The following is a 16,363-nucleotide window of genomic DNA, read 5'->3' as shown; positions in this document are numbered from 1 at the left end:
ACAAATAATACATAAAATTAAAAAAAATAGCTTTAAAGATACCATACTTTAGACAAGTTAAACACACCAGGCAGAAGGCTACAAAGGTTAAAGGGCAATCTATAGTACAGGGACAGAGCAAACACCTCACCATTGTTCCTGTAAACAGTCAAGGGATGGGGTGGAGAAATGCAACCACTCACAGACAGTCAAGGCCACAGACCGACCATCCACTGGACCAAAAATAAAAAGTTTACAATGCTTTAAAATAAAAAATGAATAATAATAATTTTATGTAGGTGTGGACAAAATTTAAAAAAAAAAATAACTGGGAAAAACAAGCTCACACCTTAGTCTCTGCCCGGGCAAGATGAACAAGGCATCCGCAGGTCACAATCAATAAGCACATCAACCTTAATGCCCCCCACCCCCACCCCAGAAAAAACACAGAGAAATGCTCATCCAACCCCTAAGTCACAGGGGGGTCAAATACAGACTTATTTTGGTTTTAATAGGAATGCCATCAGAGGATGGACTGTTTAAAGTAAGACCGGAATGGAGCCCAAGCCTCATTAAACAGTTTGGGGTTCCCACGTGAATTGAATTGAATTTTTTCTAGTTTCAGAGAGCACAACACATCTCTCACCCAATATGTATAAGATGGGGGAGCTGCCATCTTCCAGTTCTGTAGTATTAGCCGTCTAGCTAAAAGAGTTGTATAAGCAACAGTGTCCGACTGGATTCTTGACAGGGGGGTACCTATGGGCAGTACTCCAAAAAGGGCTGTAAGGGGAGAGGGATCTATAACAGTGTCATATATATCAGAGAAACATTTAAATATTAATTCCCAGAAACCTGACCTAAACTGACATTTTCAACCTCTCCCTGTCCGAGTCTGAAAAACCAACATGTTTCAAGCAGCCCACCCTGTGCCCAAGAACACTAAGGTAACCTGCCTAAATGACTACCGACCTGTAGCACTCACGTCTGTAGCCATGAAGTGCTTTGTAAGGCTGGTCATGGCTCACATTAACACCATTATCCCAGAAACCCTAGACTGACTCCAATTTGCATACCACACCAACAGATCCACATATTATGCAATCTCTGTGCACTCCACACTGCCCTTTCCCACCTGGACAAAAGGAACACCTATGTGAGAATGCTATTCATTGACTAAAGCTCAGCCTTCAACACCATAGTGCCCTCAAAGCTCATCAGTAAGCTAAAGACCCTGGTACTAAACACCTCCCTCTGAAACTGGATCCTGGACTTCCTGACGGGCCGCTCTGGGTGGTAAGGGTCCCCTCCTGTACTCCCTGTTCACTCATGACTGCACGGCCCGGCAATCATTAAGTTTGCCGATGACACAACAGTGGTAGGCCTGATCACTGACAACGACGAGACAGCATATAGGGAGGAGGTCAGAGACCTGGCAGTGTGGTGCCATGACAATGTAATCAAGACAAAGGAGATGATTGTGGACTACAGGAAAAGGATGACCGAGCACGTCCCCATTCTCATCAACGGGGCTGTAGTGGACTAGGTTGAGAGCTTCAAGTTCCTTGGTGTCCACATTACCAACAAACTAACATGGTCCAAGCACACCAAGACAGTCGTGAAGAGGGCACGACAAAACCTATTCCCCCCCAGGAGACTGAAAAGATTTGGCATGGGTCCTCAGAAGGTTCTACAGCTGCACCATCGAGAGCATCCGGACTGGTTTCATCACTGCCTGGTATGGCAACTGCTCTGCCTTCGACCGCAGGGCACTACAGATGGTAGTGCGTACGGCCCAGTAAATCACTGGGGCCAAACTTCCTGCCACCCAGGACCTCTATACCAGGCGGTGTCAGAAGAAGGCCCTAAAAATTGTAAAAGACTCCAGCCACCCTAGTCATAGACTGTTCCCTCTGTTACCGCATGGCAAGTGGTACAGGAGCGCCAAGTCTAGGTCCAAGAGGCTTCTAAACAGCTTCTACCCCAAAGCCATAAGACTCCTGAACATCTAATCAAATGGCTACCCAGACTATTTGCATTGCCTGCCCCCCACTTTTACACTGCTGCTACTCTGTTATTATCAATGCATAGTCACCTTAATAACTCTACCTACATGTACATATTACCTTAATTACCTCGACTAACCAGTGCCCCCCCACATTGACTCTGTACCGGTACCCCCTGTATAAAGCCTCGATATTGTTATTTTACTGCTGCTGCTTAATTATTTGTTACTTTTATTTCTTATTCTTATATATATATATATATTTTTTTTTTAAACTGCATTGTTGGTTAGGGCTTGTAAGTAAGCATTTCCCTCTAAGGTCTACACCTGTTGTATTTGGCGCATGTGACAAATAACATGAGATTTTTCATGGTTTGGGCTAAATCCCTTAGTTCCAGTGATGGGAAATCTTAACGCTACAGCATACAAAGGCATTCTAGACGATTCCGTGTTTCCAACTTTGTGGCAACAGTTTGGGGAAGATCCTTTCCTGTTTCAGCATGACAATGCCCCCGTGCTCACTAATTCTCTTGTGGCTGAATGGAGGAAAGTCCCTGCAGCAATTTTCCAACATCTAGTGAAACGCCTTCCCAGAAGTGTGGAGGCTGTTAAAGTAGCAAAGAGGGAATCAACTCCATATTAATGGCCATGATTTTGGAATGAGATGTTCGATGAGCAGTGTCCACATACTTTTGGTCATGTGGTGTATGTGTTCATGCTTTGCTAAAACAACCTTCATTCATAGCGGTGAATAGTCTAATCTCTGTTGTCTGGTGATAAAAGCCCTAGTCCTGTGGCCCCCAAGACTGAATAATAGGCCTACATCTAGAAACAACAATGAGGCTACTAACGAGCAGCTTCATAACAGCCAGTGGTTCATGTCTTGGGCAAATGAGCATGTACATATTACAAAGTGCTCACAATTTGTCAGTTGCACCATTATATTGTCCATTCACTGCCAGACAGTGTAAGAAAATGGTCATTAAATTCAACAAAGCCTATTTTCCCAGCACCAAACAACACTAGTCTCTACTCCCTGCAGTCTTTGAGCTCTGACAAAACCCGAGGGCCCTGGGGAGAGACTAGTGGTGTGTTTAGCATTCTTTGTAATCATGACGTTCAATAGGCTGAAGTCCAGACGGCTCATTGGAAGACTCAATGAGAGACCTCCAAAGCAAACAACAAATGCCCTCTGCAAAGCCCACCACAAGCAGCTTGGAGGTAGGGAGAGTTAAATAGAGACCTTCTAATCGCTTTCACAAGGCATATTAAACCCCTGGCTCAGCTCTAAAAGGTTCTCACCGCCAGCCAGCCAGTGGGATTAGAGCATGCTTTATGCTGCCTGGCCCTGGATGTGCGTCTCCTCTTGGCTCTTTCAGGCCAAATGAGGCGAAATGTGACCATGTTAGTTCTAATGAGCTTTGAGTTTGAGAAATCGTGGGTTGTGAAGAGAACACAATCAATCAAGCTGCCCATATAAGGCAACAACAACTCAGTCGGGTAAAGAATACTGAATGGGGAAAATACCATTCAGTGATGTTGCTTTGAGAGGCATTCTCTTGGGTGAAAATTGCACTTAATTGTTGAATTTCAGCTATAGTTAGATCACAATATGGAATTGCTAAGAGATGCTAAGGATGATAACAGGGAATATTGCAGTAGATTACAAACTTGCTTGAGCCAGTAGTCTCATTGAGAATGACGTGTGACTCCAAACATCACTTCTTCCTAGCCCCAACGAAGCAGCTAAGCCACTGAAAGTGGAGGTTCAATCCAATTCATAGCTAAACGATTGTGTAGAAAGCATTTATCAACTATTTCACACAACTCAACACATTCAAATGCACACACATCTCTGTCAAAACACCTGCGTCATTATTCTGTTTTACTTCAACATAAATCCCTCTAGCTCAGAGACTTTCCACGGGCCAGAGTGACATTCAGTGTCAAACCACGTTGTACAATTAAGAGTGTGTGGGTATCCTTAAACTACAATCGCCACAACACCTTGACAACAATTAGGTCATTCTTGATAATTGTGTGGTTTGAATAAGGATGTGAACAGAAATGGAATGTCAGAAAAAGCATATAAGAGCATGTCACTGAGACAAATATATATATTATTTTTAGCAACAGCTAAGCAAGGACAGAGAGTCAGGTGCAAAAAAAATTGAGAGTGAAAATATTCTTACCATTAGTTGTCCTTAGTGTGAAGAGCTTTTCAGACTCAATCCCTGAAACCTGAGTAAAAATGAGAAAATAAAGATGTTAGGATTTTGAGTCTGATGCTGGAACTGTCGCCAAAAGTGATTGCTCTTCCATGGTAATCTTTAACAGCACTCGATCAACAGGACCATCCGGTATGCTGGCTCTTGCTCCACTCCCAGACTCGACGTCAGCGCCACACTCAGGGGGGTGTGTTCAAGTTCCCAATGAATGTATGGTCCCGTGGGGCTCAGTTGGTAGAGCATGGCACTTGCAACGCCAGGTTTGTGGATTCTATTCCCATGGGGGACCAGTATGAAAAAGTATCCACTCACTACTACTGTAAATCGCTTTGGATAAGAGTGTCTGCTAAATGACTAAAATGGAAATGTAAAATGAATGAAAATGAGATCAGAGGAACAAAAGGTGAGACATAACTCTTGGTGAACCCAGTCCAATGACATGAGAGGGAACGTTTTCTAAATGAAACTGAATGAGATTAAATCGAAACCCTTCTAACTTCATGTAGTATGTGACAGCTCAATGAATGCATCTTTTTGACAGTATAATAAAAAGCATCACAACATAGATTACACATTAAGAGGCAATTAATGTAATCAGTCATTTCTTTCATGTTAGAGCACTACGTAAATGCCCATGACATTTACCTTGTGAAAAACAAATTAGAAAGTGGATGACACAAATTAACTTAGTAGCTAAGTATCTTATTCTAATCCATAAATTACATTTAAAACAGTATGTTTCTAATTACATTGCTGAATATTGGCCAGATTGTCATACCAGGCAGCAGACGCAGACTCACACACACACACACACACACACACACACACACACGCACACACGCACACACGCACACACGCACACACGCACACACGGACACACACACACACGGACACACGCACACACAGACTAGAGCACTCAACCATTTTCACTTAAATAAGCTATGTAGTGATATTATATTTGATGTGCTCCTGTGTATTCCTCATCTTTAAGCATTCTGTCCTTTGTAAAGTGTCAATCATACGGATGCTGGGAAAGCGCATGATTATACACTAATGACATCAAAAAGACATCAAACTGACCAGATTCAATTGCTAAATCAAATTGTTGAACTCAGCGGAAATTCAGCTGTGGTAAACCATCATGAGGTTCCTTTCGTGTTGCAAATGTAAGTACCTTATTTCCAGATATTCCTGGAATCCATCAGTTGATTAACAACCTTGCAAAATGCTACATTACCGTAATCTGGTTCATATGACCTCTGTCATGAGTTTAATTTCAGTTTTGGAGCCTCAATATTTAATAGGAGGTTGCTGACAAAAATAAATAGATCGTATAGAGGAAATAACAGAGACTTGTTATGATAATCAGAACGTCCTTACTTTCGTAAGTAGCCCTAATGATATTCACAGTGTAATCAAGTTAGCTTCAGCGCATTCCTTAGATCAAAATCCAATAATGCAATCAAAGAGAGCTGGCATTATTAACATGTAGACATTTAAAAAAAGAGTTAAATGAGTATAATGTCCGTAAGACACACAGACTGAACCTCACACTCACAAACCAGTACCAAAACACAAGTTAGAGTTTGTGGCCAGTCTGCTCAGGATGGAGGAGGACCACCACTGAGACCAAAGACACCCCACACACTGTTTACGCTGGCCTGACCTATTAAATAAAAAGGTCAGCCAAAAAACCTGACCCCATCACAACCCTGACTGCCATTTGGAGGACCCCCCCCCCCCTCTCAGTACAATACAGCCTGGCCAGCTGACAGCCTTGATGGGAATACACCAATACATAACATGTAGAGGACTGATAAGTTAATAGTTCTGAGAAGTGAGAATGTTTATCTGACCTTGTCATCGATGTCACTCTCACTGTCACACTGCGGGAGAAAGGATGCGAAGCGCTGCATTAATTCATGAGAACAGCTTCATCCATCACCAACACTCAAACTGAAACTCTATAAATGTATCTATAAATAATGCATATAAAAAAACATTGAGATCCATTGAGAAACGTATTATGGTTAGATTAGTAGAAATGTGTTTATGCCTAGAAGTAAGAGTCTGTTTACATATCAAGTCAGAGAGAGAGTGTGTGCGAGAGAATGAAACCGAGCGGGAGAAAGGGGACATTATTATGCATTAGGTCTGTTACCTCGTTCCAAGTCACCGACGTGTGTTTAACTGCTGTGTGTACTGAACAGTTTGCTCTAAAGGAATCATCATGCCAGGCGACGCAGCAACACAGCTGTGAGCTACTATATCAGCCGGTCAATTTCTACTGAAACCTGATAAATCATGTGTCAGTCCCTCCCCCAAGTCCTGCTCACTGTCAAAGTGTCACTCAGATATACAAATCACTAATCCGTGTTGACATGACACCTGTTTAGCCACATTACTAAATATCAGCCTGTTAGCTTCTGAGGACATTTTGTTCCAGCTTCTGAGAACATCTTGTTACAGACTGTTCTTCTCAGTATGCATGAGCTAATCACTGACCCGGTTTTGTCCTCATACTCTGAGCAGTACCATGGGTAACATAGGCGACATTCATTCTATCAGAAAGGATTGAAGTCACTCACCGAATAGCCCCGACCAGAGAATGAACTCTGTGGAAAGAAATTATAATGTTCATGAGCAAGGGCTTATAACAGATTCTGATAAATGCCTTCTGTAATCAGTCAATAGGTTGTTGTTGGCACACAAAAAAAATCCCTTTATCCAGACAATACTGTTCATACCCCACTGTGGTGTTCTTTAGAGTTGCTTCTCTGAGGCGTGCCCTGCGTTCTGGTGACCTCAGCTCCGCCTTGCCTTCCCAGAAGCCCCTTCACCTGAGGGACAGACACAGAGGACAGATCAATCACACACTCAAAGGCTTCCAATTTAACTAATTATCACCATGTCTTTGAGTACAGGGTAATCTACATAACACTGAGTTGGTAGACAGTGAATTTACCAGCCCATAGCCTCTCTGCCCAGATGAGAATCTGGCCCACCAGAGGGCACTGGTGTATTACAGGAATGAGTGATTACACATCAGTGAGGACATCCATTTCAATGACACAGTTAACCCGATTTAAAATAAGCAGAGTTCATGTCCAGACTCATTCACTGACCGTGATGGGCAATTAGCCCTAGCCCTGGCCCTGGCCCAACTCCGAGCCAGAGCTGGCTTTTCTTTAAAGGCAAGATAAATGCAGTGCATGCATAAATGGGCACACACACACACACACACACCAACATTGGGTTGGAATGGAGACCTTGAATGATCCATGCAGCATCATGCAGATTTTATACAGATATTGATTCAGGAGATCACAAGTTGTTTCAGGACAAAACAGAGAAATCATATTGACTGAAAACTCAGCATGTAGTGATTAAACAGGAACAGTACAATAATGTGGTGTTGATCTGGGGTTTCATGGTTTAAAGCTACCGTTCCAGAATGTTCAGCCCATCCTGCAGTGTTCATTTGGCTGCTACACTTCACTGCTTTGACAGGCAAGCCCAGAACACTGTATGTCTATTTCTGTGTGTGAGTGTGAGTGAGTGTGTGTGTTCATGTAAAAATGATTTACTTAAATAGTATAGGTGGGATTTAACAGTGGCAGTGAACATCTTCCAGCTAGTCTCATGACTTAATTTGACACAGTGAACGTCCTGTGTCAATGCGCTTTAGCAAAGTACATGTTATCTGAGAAAGGATGTTATCTGAGGTCCTTCTACTTCCTACAGCACTCCGGATGTTGCTTCAGTGACACAATTAAACTGCTCGATTGATCAAGTGTGAGTAGGTTTCATCCATTTCGTAGAGTAGATCCCATTTACCTACAGTGTGCTAAGATAAACAGTAAATTCAAGGAACAAAATACACTGAAACAAACCTGATAATAGCTCTGTCCTGTTTTGCATAGGAGGCTACCACCCAACATACTGTTTTGCATACTGTTCAGAACAAGAGAGATCCACAAGGTGTCATCTAGGCGATACCTTATAACAAGTAGTATCTGGTCGACACATACAGATTGGGGTGCGGGAATTGGCTAGGTCAGGGACTGATATGGAAGTGGGCATAAGTTTGTGAGTGCCTGGTGTGCTTTCTGCTACAAACACAGACACATCCTGCGCTGAGGAGGAAGCTCTTCACAAAGCACCTTATCTCGTCTCTTTATTGGCCCTTGTTTCCTGTGTGGCACTCTCCTAACTTCCTGCAAAGCAGACACGCTTGTGTGAAGCAATTACTAGACCAGGATGGGAAGATTCGGAAATGAACCTGATAACACAGTTCATTGACTGGCTGGTGCTGACAATTAACACCTCACGATGGAGCCATTTTATTTTTTTTACAGGACAAAAGCCATATCACCATTAGAAAAAGAAAACTGTGGGATTTAAAGTGGATGACTTGAAACAGCTAAGGAAGAACTCCAGATAAACATATAGCTGCTTAGCTAGGTAAACAACCAAAACGAAAACAAACTGTAAGACCTCTTTTACTTCACTGGGCAAAATGCCCACACACATTACAAGGTAGAGAGTTTTTAGTTTGTAGGAGAGCATAGTCATTAAAAAAGAATGAAGGTTAATTGATCCATAGACTACCTGCTTGCTCTTCTTTGATCTGTTTTTCACCTTCCCTTGCTCCTTCTCTCTATCCTGCTCATGATCAAAGTCAGCTCCATTGTCAGTGAACCCATTCACAGGAATCACATCCCCCTCAGCAGTCTGTTCAGTCTTCCGTTTCTTCAGCACCTGGCTCTCCCACTTCTCCTTGCCCCCCTGCGACCTCGGGCTCTTTGTGCTCTTCCTCAGAGCCACCTACGAAAGAGCAAACACAAAAGAGTATGTACAGCACAGGAGAGCCACCTCGGTATGAATGATGATAATGCTTACACTGAGTCAATATGACAAGGCGGCAAGGAAATCCTTCCAAAACCTCTAGTACATAAATAAAAACCCATCATAAAGAAATAGGGAATTGAAGAAGAGCCAAAGCTCATGATGCTTCTGGGCATGGTTGTGTATTGAGGTCATATCCTATGAGGCAGGCCTGCGAGACTAGAATATTGGCGGCCAGCTGCCACCCATTGTCAGGCTGTGGCGTTTGGCAGTCTGAGCTAAATGCCCCTGGACTAACCATGCCAGTGGCCTGTGAGTGGGTTGTCAGTGGTGTTGATATACATACTACCAAGCACAGTGGAGCAATGGACATGAACAAGAATCAGTTACAGGTCATCTAAGACACAGAAGTCTGTGAGAACTTGGAAAGGAGCAATTTAATACATGCTCCCCTCCCCCGATGGCTTTTGGGGTATTGTTCAATGCAAGCACAACTAATCTCACTTAGCCAACGAGTGTGAACTGTGAGCATTCCCAGCTCAGCGTCCCCCCTGCCTACAGCTTCAGCTATCCATGAAAACAAGTGACCTAATGGCACAAGTGTAATCTCCAGAACCATTGCCATAGTGATATTAATATTCATGGCACTGCTAAAAGACTAGCGTGTGGTAAATGATGTGTCACTGTGTTTCTCCACCTCCCTGGATAGTTACCAAGCATGTCTGATAAAAACAATCACTGAGCTTGGCTCTGAATAGCATCAGGCACACACAGCTGTGGAGACGCAGGGGGGAGAGGGGGAGAAACTAAACTAACCCAAAAACCAAACAAGGGCTGAGTGAGAGAGAGTGGGTGAAAATAACCTTGGGTAGTAGATCCGTTTTGCCAGCTACACTGAATACAATAGGGTGAAACCAGCTAAATCCAGGTTAGGGTTTGCAGTGAGAATGGCTTTGAGAACGAACATTGGCCCTAAATCCCAGGTAAAGCCCAGCGGCTTACAAATGATTCAGTGGATGGGCTCTCATCAAGTTCCACTATCACATTCGTACCTCCATCCAGTCACTCTCACCATCCATGAAGCCAAAAGTGAATGGCAGTAACATGCATGTTATAACACGGTCTCTCCTCGGTGGACAGAAGACATGAACATCAAGCTATTAACAGCTCATGTGCCACAGCTTCTGCAATCAGACCTCGCATATCAGGTCTCACCAGGTAGATGAACATAACCTGGCCTGCAAACATTCCACAAAGGACATGAGATACAAGAGGCCAAGGAAACAAGGCAGCTTGTTACAGTAGGCTGTTCAAATCCAATTTGCATCCAATCAGCCAATGGCACAGTAAGCGCTGCTTCAGCCTCCATTAACTGCTCTGTAAATCATTAACTCTATTGATGTGACATAGATTTCAAAGACGCAACGCAAGCAGGGGTACAACAGAGAGTCGGTCAGTTAATTGTATAACGCTAATAGCATCCGCTAACATGCCTTTATCAGAGTAATAGATAGCTAATTTCAGAGAGCTATTTTCCCATGACAAGATATCGTACAAGACAGTAGCGCACAGTTCCTTCTAGAGATCCAGAGAGATCTGTTACAGTGAAATATATGCCTACAGTTGTTCCTTCCTATGTTCATTGATTTAAGCACTGCACTGTAGGAGAGTAGACCCAGCAGATCTTGACGTTCCTGGGTATTAGATTCATGATGGATTCCTAAACTGTGTGTAAAGCTACAGGTCTACAGATGATTTGTCTTTATCCTACTGACCACGACAGAGATAATACTGGTAACAGCCTGTCCATAGGTCAAGCACTCCATTTATCCATACATCCCCAGCTAGACCGCTTTCTGTCATTAGGAACTGTTCGATCACATGGCACTATAGGCCAACATCTTCTGGTACAAGGTTTACTGTAAATGCCCCTGACTAAAGATGCCATCGGTAGAGTGGCCAGTGGTGGAAAAAGTACCCAATTGTCATTATTGAATAAAAGTAAAGATACCTTAATAGAAAATGACTTGAGTAAGAGTCACCCAGTAAAATCCTACTTGAGTAAAACTTTTTAAGTATTTGGTTTTAAATACACTTAAGTATCAAAAGTAAATGTAATTGCTAAAATATACTTAAGTATCAAAATTAAAAGTATAAATATTTTCAAATACCTTACATAAAGCAAACAAGATGGCGCCATTTTCTTGTTTTTTTTAATGTACGGATAGCCAGGGCCATGCGCTAACGCTCAGATATCATTTACTAATGAAGCATGTGTTTCATGAGTTAACCAGGTCAGAGGCAGGAGGGATGACCAGGGATCTTCTCTTGATAAGTGTGTGAATTAGACAATTTTCCTGTCCTGCTAAGCTTTCAAAAGGGTGTCAGGGAAAATGTATGGACTAAAAAGTACATTATTTTCTTTAGGAATGTAGTGATGAAGTAAAAGTAAAAGTTGTCAAAAAAATAAATAGTAAAGTACAGATACCCCCAAAAACTATTTAAGTAGTATTTTAAAGTATTTTTACTTAAGTACTTTACACCACTGAGAGTGGCTATAGATACACTAGGTTCATAATCACTTTATTTGAATGCTGAAATGGAGTTTGTGTGTCATTTCCCACAGTACTTGTGACACATAATTAAGTGGTAATTAGACACTTAACATGCTGACCAGACATGTTGATTTTGTCCACCCACACCAGACGCGATCAGGACACACAGGTTGAAATATCAAAACCAACTATGAACCAACTATTTTAATTTGGGGACAGGTCAAAAAGCATTAAACATTTATGGCAATTTAGCTAGCTAGCTTGCTGTTGCTAGCTAATTTGTCCTGGGATATAAACATTGGGTTGTTATTTTACCTGAAATGCACAAGGTCCTCTACTCCGACAATTAATCCACAGATAAACGGGTAAACTGAGTTAATTTCTAGTAATCTCTCCTCCTTCAGGCTTCTTCTTCTTTGGACTTCATATGCCAGTTGGCAACCAACTTTAAGGTGCATTACCACCACCAACTGCAAAGGAGTGTGGACCTCAGGTCATCTTTCAATCACCCATGTGGGTATTTGCTCCTAAAAACCAATGAGGAGATGGGAGAGGCGGGACTTGCAGTGTGTCAAGCATCACAAATAGAACCAAGTTCTATTTTAACGCCTGCCTACGCAGATGCTCGTTGACTCACAAGAGCAGTGTGGGTGCAATGATTTAATAACATGTATGTGTAAATTTATTTTGCAACGCGAGCTGTGTGGTCAGCATAACACTCTCTATTTCCCATGACACGTCCAGCAGCCTGAGGTCACGGGTCCTGCCACTGAATTACTGGACCCGAGCAATTTATGCACCAGTAATGGACTGAAGAGGAGTCATAAATATTATGACACTGCCATGGCTTTGCCTTACAAGTCTAAATGTGTAGGCTACTTTGTCACATAACTGTCAAACATATTTAAAGGAGGTACTGGTGGCCAAAAAAGAAACATTATGAAATTGCAATAGAACATAATGTCACTTTCTTGTGTCACAACCTACAGTAATGATAAACACGAGGGCGGAAAATGGAGCCAGTTTATTATCACCTAGATCCATATGTAAACACGACTGTATATTCTGTCCATATATCACAGAATATAGACTATCTACAGTCCCTGTTGTCTTCATTCTTAGAGGTTACATGCCTATTGTATTCAGTGTAGCTGGAAATCTACCCCAGATTATTTTCACCCACTCTCTCTCATTCAGACCTTGTTTGGTCTTTGGGTTAGAGTAGTTTCTCTCCCTCTGCCTCTCAACAGATGTGTATGCCTGATGCTATTCAGAGCCAAGCTAGCAGTGATTGTTTTGATCAGACGTGCTTGGTAACAGTCCAGGGAGGTGGAGAAACCAGAGTGGCTCAGTGGTCTAAGGCACTGCATCTCAGTGCTAGAGGCGTCACTGCAGACCCTGGTTTGATTCCAGGCTGTACCACAACCGGCAGTGATTGGAGTCCCATAGGGCGGCACACAATTGGCCCAGCGTCGTCCGGGTTAGGGTTTGGCCGGGGTAGGCCGTCATTGTAAATAAGAATTTGTTTTTAACTGATTTGCCTAGTTAAATAAAGGTTAAATAAAATAAAATACTAATTGTATCATAACTGTGTGAAACAATGAGTGATTGTTTCTTCTGCCCAGTACAGATCCGTTCAAGGACGTTCCGTGCTTTTATAGACTGATCTTGTCATGCATAAGAGCGATGTCAGTGTCATACAGAATCCTGTCTGACTTACTGTTCATCGACTCAATACATTATCTGCACTGTCAGCTCAGGTGAATCAGATAAAAGACAGACACTGACAAGTGATCTGCTGACAAAAGCATACAGACAACAAACATGATCAATCCTCAAGACCCACATTACTACACTCACTCTTTTTACAGCGAGATTATTGAGAGGAATTTATCTCAAATTATAAACTGGGTGGTTCAAGCCCTGAATGCTGATTGGTTGACAGCCGTGGAATATCAGACCATATACCACGGTTATGACAAAACATTTATTTTTACTGCTCTAATTACGTTGGTAACCAGTTTATAATAGCAATAAGGCACCATTGTGGGTTTGTGGTATATGACCAATATACCACGGCTAAGGGCTGTATCGAGGCACTCCGCGTTGCGTCGTTCATAAGAACAGCGCTTAGCTGTGGTATACTGGCCATATACCACACCCCCTCTGGCCTTATTGCTTAAGTGGTGATCACAAGTTACTGTGTAAGAGGTTAGATCATGACCCCACAATATACACTGAGTGTGCAAAACACACATGACATACAGTTGAAGTCAGAAGTTTACATGCACCTTAGCCAAATACATTTAAACTCAGTTTTTCACAATTCCTGACATTTAATCTGAGTGAAAATTCCCTGTTTTAGGTCAGTTAGATCACCACTTTATTTTAAGAATGTGAAATGTCAGAATAATAGTAGAGAGAATGATTTATTTCAGCTTTTATTTCTTTCATCACATTCCCAGTGGGTCAGATGTTTACATACACACCAATTAGTATTTGGTAGCATTGCCTTTAAATTGTTTAACTTGGGTCAAACGTTTCAGGTAGCCTTCACAAGCTTCCCACAATAAGTTGGGTGAATTTTGGCTCATTCCTCCTGACAGAGCTGGTGTAACTGAGTCAGGTTTGTAGGCCTCCTTGCTCGCACACACTTTTTCAGTTCTGCCCACAAATTGTCTATGGGATTGAGGTCAATGCTTTGTGATGGCCACTCCAATACCTTGACTTTGTTGTCCTTAAGCCATTTTGCCACAACTTTGGAAGTATGCTTTGGGTCATTGTCCATTGGGAAGACCCATTTGCGACCAAGCTTTAAAGATATAATTCTCCTTAATGCAACCGCTGTGTCAGATTTCAAAAAAGCTTTACGGAAAAAGCACACCATGCAATAATCTGAGTACAACGCTCAGAGACCAAAACAAGACATACAGATACCCGCCATGTTGTGGAGTTAACAGAAGTCAGAAATAGCATTATAAATATTCACTTACCTTTGATGATCTTCATCAAAATGCACTCCCAGGAATCCCAGTTCCACAATAAATGTTTGTTTTGTTCGATAAAGTCCATAATTTATGTCCAAATATCTCCTTTTTGTTCGCGCGTTTAGTTCACAAATCCAAATTCAAGAGGCGCAGGCACTTAGTCCAGACAAAAAGTCAAAAAAGTCGAAGAAACATGTCAAACGATGTATGGAATCAACCTTTAGGAAGTTTTTAACATAAATCTTCAATAATATTCCAACCGGACAATTCTTTGTCTTTAGAAAGGAAAAGGAACGCAGCTAACTCTCACGGACGCCGCCTGACTGAGCTCATGGCATTCTGCCAGACACCTGACTCAAACAGCTCTTATTCTCTCCCCCTTCACAGTAGAAGCCTGAGGTTCTAAATAATGTTGACATCTAGTGGAAGCCTTAGGAAGTACAATCGGACCAAATTTTACACTGTATATTGGATAGGCAAAGACTTGAAAACCTACAAACCTCAGATTTTCCACTTCATGGTTGGATATTTTCTCTGGTTTTTGCCTGCCATATGAGTTCTGTTATACTCACAGACATCATTCAAACAGTTTTAGAAACTTCAGAGTGTTTTCGATCCAGATCTACTAATAATATGCATATCTTAGCTTCTGGGCCTGAGTAGCAGGCAGTTTACTCTGGGCACCTTATTCATCCAAGCTACTCAATACTGCCCCCCCGCCATAAGAAGTTAACTTCCTGACTGATGTCTTGAGATGTTGCTTCAATATATCCACATAATTTTCCTCCCTCAAGTGCACCAGTCCATCCTGCAGCAAAGCACCCCCACAACATGATGCTGCCACTCCCATGCCCTCACGGTTGGGAAGATGTTCTTCGGCTCGCAAGCCTCCTCCTTTATCCTCCAAACATAACGATGGTCATTATGGCCAAACAGTTCTATTTTTGTTTCATCAGACCAGAGAACATTTCTCCAAAAAGTACGATCTTTGTCCCCATGTGCAGTTGCAAAATGTAGTCTGGCTTTTTTATGGCAATTTTGAGCAGTGGCTTCTTCCTTGCTGAGCCTCCTTTCCGGTTAGGTCGATATACGACTCGTTTTACTGTGGATATAGATACTTTTGTACCTGTTTCCTCCAGCATCTTCACAAGGTCCTTTGCTGTTCTTCTGGGATTGATTTGCACTTTTCGCACCAAAGTACGTTCATCTCTAGGAGACAGAACGCATCTCCTTCCTGAGTGGTATGACGGCTGCGTGGTCCCATGGTGTTTATACTTGCGTACTATTGTTTGTACAGATGAACGTGGTACCTTCAGGCATTTGGAAATTGCTCCCAAGGATGAACCAGACTTGTGGAGGTCTACAATTTTAATTCTGAGGTCTTGGCGGATTTATTTTGATTTTCCCATGATGTCAAGCAAAGAGACACTGAGTTTGAAGGTAGGCCTTGAAATACATCCACAGGTACACCTCCAATTGACGTCAATTAGCCTATCAGGTTCTAAAGGTTCTTAAGCCATGACATCCTTTTCTGGAATTTTCCAAGCTGTTTAAAGGCACAGTCAACTTAGTGTATGTAAACTTCTGACCCACTGGAATTGTGATACAGTGAATTATAAGTGAAATAATCTGTCTGTAAACAATTGTTGGAAAAATGACTTGTGTCATGCACAAAGTAGATGTCCTAACCGACTTGCCAAAACTATAGTTTGTTAACAAGAAATGTGTAGAGTGGTTGAAAAACTTGTTTTAATGACTCCA

At 42.2% G+C, this 16,363-nt stretch overlaps 1 protein-coding gene across 2 annotated transcripts in view; it reads right to left on the bottom strand.

Moving 5' to 3' along the window:
- The window catches only part of LOC139544485 (autism susceptibility gene 2 protein homolog), a 43,294-nt gene that overhangs the window by 21,678 nt on the left and 5,253 nt on the right, over nucleotides 1-16,363 (bottom strand). For both annotated transcript variants that reach the window (XM_071351627.1, XM_071351628.1), the window contains exons 2-6: nucleotides 8,824-9,039; nucleotides 6,960-7,052; nucleotides 6,801-6,827; nucleotides 6,069-6,098; nucleotides 4,177-4,225 (exon numbers count right to left, since the gene is read on the bottom strand). In XM_071351627.1, coding sequence (XP_071207728.1) covers nucleotides 4,177-4,225; nucleotides 6,069-6,098; nucleotides 6,801-6,827; nucleotides 6,960-7,052; nucleotides 8,824-9,039 — 415 coding nt within the window. The remainder of the gene's footprint in view (nucleotides 1-4,176; nucleotides 4,226-6,068; nucleotides 6,099-6,800; nucleotides 6,828-6,959; nucleotides 7,053-8,823; nucleotides 9,040-16,363) is intronic.

The sequence above is a fragment of the Salvelinus alpinus genome, chromosome 18, assembly GCF_045679555.1.
Source record: "Salvelinus alpinus chromosome 18, SLU_Salpinus.1, whole genome shotgun sequence".
In the NCBI taxonomy this organism is placed as follows: domain Eukaryota; kingdom Metazoa; phylum Chordata; class Actinopteri; order Salmoniformes; family Salmonidae; genus Salvelinus; species Salvelinus alpinus.
This window is presented reverse-complemented; position numbering and strand designations above follow the sequence as displayed.